The sequence below is a fragment of the Arachis ipaensis genome, chromosome B03 (genome assembly GCF_000816755.2).
Source record: "Arachis ipaensis cultivar K30076 chromosome B03, Araip1.1, whole genome shotgun sequence".
NCBI classification, from domain to species: Eukaryota; Viridiplantae; Streptophyta; class Magnoliopsida; order Fabales; family Fabaceae; genus Arachis; species Arachis ipaensis.
In genome coordinates, this window is record NC_029787.2 from 26,121,477 (window position 1) to 26,124,740 (window position 3,264).

The window sequence follows — 3,264 nt, forward strand, 5'->3', positions numbered from 1 at the left end:
TCTAATAAAGATTTATTATATTAATGATTTTTGAAATAACAATTAGTCGACTCAAACAGTATAATTTTATTTATATGACTATTTATTTTATACTGATATATTACTTTCTTTTCACGCTATCAGTATATAAAAATTAATCTCTTGTTTAAATTGTGGGTGCATGTATATTAATTTATATTGATATGGAATGAAGCCGTACTGATTGAGAATTAAAAAAAAAAAAGATAAAATTATGTTTGGATCCCTAATGTGACTTTGGCCCTACATAATACATGATAATACAAATTAACATGCCTTAGAAATATCGAATGATTATTGCCTTCCTAAGTTGGCAAAACTTTTTTTACTAGTTTCAATTGGTCACACTCATTATCAGACAGTTAACAAAGGAATCATTCTCTGCAGGTCTATATAACCTGAAGATGACAAAATTCAAAAGAGCCCATGGAATAAAATTAATGCATCTGGCTAAATTAACTATGTCTAGAACCACAATATTAATCAAACAACCATACAAAAGTTACACAGACAATGTATCAATATCATGGTAATTAAAAATGACATATGAATATTTTATATTTGAAGAGTTTAACAGCTTTTTTTTTCTTTGTTGAATAATGATATAATTGATGTATAAATTCATTTTTTATCTTAAACAAAAATCAACTTTCGTTTAGAGGAATAAGTAATAAGATCAAATTCTAAACCTATTGGCGAAAAATTTCTAATATCTTGTTAAATCATTTTCAGGAGAAAGTTAAATTGTTATGTATATAGGCACAAAAATGATTATAGTTAAAATAAAATAACTAAATTTTGAATAAAATATATTTGCCGGGCGGCCATTTTCACTCTATGTCCATGTTTTATCAAACGGCCTTGTTTCTAAAATGACAACAACAAGAGCCATTTGTTAGTCCATACTCATCTATTTAACTAAGAATCTGACCAAGCATATATAAGTCTTTTTCAAGTATATATTTTAGTGCATTAGTGACATATGTAGCTTAATAAATCTCTATTAGAGGGGGAAAAAATAAAAAATAGGGTATATATCTTTCATTTCATTCTCTCCAAAGAGAGCATCAAGTGAAGGTAGCAATAATGGGGAACAATAGCATGTTTCGTTATGCAGATGGTGTGGACAAGTTTTTAATGTTGTTTGGGACCATGGGAAGCATTGGTGATGGATTGCAGAACCCTCTTATGATGTATATTCTTAGTGATGTCATCAATGCTTATGGAGACAAGAATACCAAATTGGGTATGCATGATGTGAACAAGGTGAGAGCTTGTTCATTTAAATTTAAATAATCTATATATAATTATTCTCTTTTGCCATACATATATTTAATTTTTCATGTGATATGCTTCATCTATTCTAATGTAATTAATATGCATCTTTGTAGGAAATTGCTTTTTGTTAATCTCTTAGCATTTATTCAATTTAGAACTTACATTTCTCTTGTGAGAAATTCAAGAAACAATTTTTTTTTTCATTAGCTCTTCATTGATCTAAAAAAAAGAAGAATTTCAGCATAAGGCTTTCTTCTATCAGTTTAAGTTTTTGGGACAAATAATTTTATGACAGATATAAAACAATTTGTATGTCTTTGTTCAATAGCATGAAATATTGATGTAGAGAAATCACGATATAGTATTAAAATTTTATACGAAAAAGTCTAGAGCTTAATTTTCTTATCCTTTATTCCGAAAATTTTGATTTTCAGGAATATGATTAGGCAACAACTTTTGATATTTCCTGACTTCACCTTATTATTTATTTATGTTTTAATTTCAGTATGCATTGAGGCTTTTATTAGTTGCAATTGGTGTTGGACTTTCAGCTTTTGTAGGTAAGCTACATAATTCAGAATTCACAGTTACCTTGATTTTGCAAAGCATAATTCAATTTGGAAGTTAAAGATAATAATTCCAGCTATCTATTTTGCTTTATGCGACTGCAGAAGGAATGTGTTGGGCAAGAACTGCAGAGAGACAGGCTTCAAGAATGAGAATGGAATATTTGAAATCAGTGCTGAGACAAGAAATTGGATTCTTTGATAGCCAGACAGCTGGTACGTCAACAACTTACCAAGTTGTCTCACTCATCTCCTCAGATGCCAATACCATCCAAGTTGCCTTGTGTGAGAAGGTTTCACTATTCACTTCTGATCTATTATGCTTTCCCCAAACTAAACTTGCTTTCACTGCTATTTTTATCATCACATATATTTAAAGTCAACCCTCAATCGTTCTTAACAAAAAATATGAAAACAGATTTATTTTTCCATATTTGAAAAAAAATGATAAATTCATCTTTCATTATTTAAAAATTTATACATGTAGAGAAGGATTAATAACATGTCTCCTTATATTTTTTTATAAAACAAAAGATTAAAGGATAAATAAATCTTTGACTATTATTCATAAAGATATATAAGTATCTAACTAAAATTAAATATTTATAGGTCCTTTACATAGTAAAAATAAAATACGACATAAATTCTTTTTTGAAATATATAAATTCTTCAATTAGTCAACAGAAAGATCTATGTATCTTAACTTTTTTTAATGATTTGGGACCCATAAATATTTAATTTTAGTTAAAAATTTATGTGTCCTTACAAAAAATGGTTAGAGATTTGTTAGTTTAGAATCCTTTCAATAGATATTTTCCAAGAGTTTGAAAAGAAATTTCCTTTATTTTTATTCTCTATGCATACACTAATTTAGAACTTTTTGTGTGTGTGTGTGTAGATACCAGACTGCTTGACATACATGTCAACATTCTTTTTCTGCCACATCTTTGCATTTGTGCTTTCATGGAGACTCACACTTGCAGCCATACCACTCTCCCTCATGTTCATAGTCCCAGCTCTCATGTTTGGGAAGATGATGTTGGATGTGACAATGAAAATGATTGAGTCTTATGGTGTTGCTGGTGGGATTGCAGAGCAAGCAATATCTTCAATAAGAACTGTTTATTCCTATGTTGGGGAGAACCAAACTCTTAACAAATTCAGCTGTGCACTTCAGAAAACCATGGAGTTAGGAATAAAGCAAGGTTTTGCAAAAGGGTTGATGTTAGGGAGCATGGGAGTTATTTATATAAGTTGGGGTTTTCAGGCTTGGGTTGGAACCATTCTTATCACTGAAAAAGGAGAAAAGGGTGGTCATGTTTTTGTGGCTGGCTTCAATGTACTCATGGGAGGGCTGTAAGTGGTTTTCCCCTTTTCTAATTCTTGTTTTACATTACATTTT

The 3,264-nt window shown here is 29.7% G+C and overlaps 2 protein-coding genes across 4 annotated transcripts in view; both read left to right on the forward strand.

The window, feature by feature from the left end:
• Positions 1–533, forward strand: part of LOC107630142 (trafficking protein particle complex subunit 3) — a 5,859-nt gene extending 5,326 nt beyond the window's left edge. For all 3 annotated transcript variants that reach the window (XR_002359058.1, XR_002359057.1, XR_002359059.1), the window contains one exon: positions 406–533. The gene's annotated coding sequence lies outside the window, so the exon portion shown is untranslated. The remainder of the gene's footprint in view (positions 1–405) is intronic.
• The window catches only part of LOC107630143 (putative multidrug resistance protein), a 7,860-nt gene continuing 5,268 nt past the window's right edge, over positions 673–3,264 (forward strand). The window contains exons 1-4 of the mRNA XM_016333203.2: positions 673–1,284; positions 1,802–1,856; positions 1,968–2,155; positions 2,761–3,218. Coding sequence (XP_016188689.1) covers positions 1,105–1,284; positions 1,802–1,856; positions 1,968–2,155; positions 2,761–3,218 — 881 coding nt within the window. The 5' untranslated portion in view covers positions 673–1,104. The remainder of the gene's footprint in view (positions 1,285–1,801; positions 1,857–1,967; positions 2,156–2,760; positions 3,219–3,264) is intronic.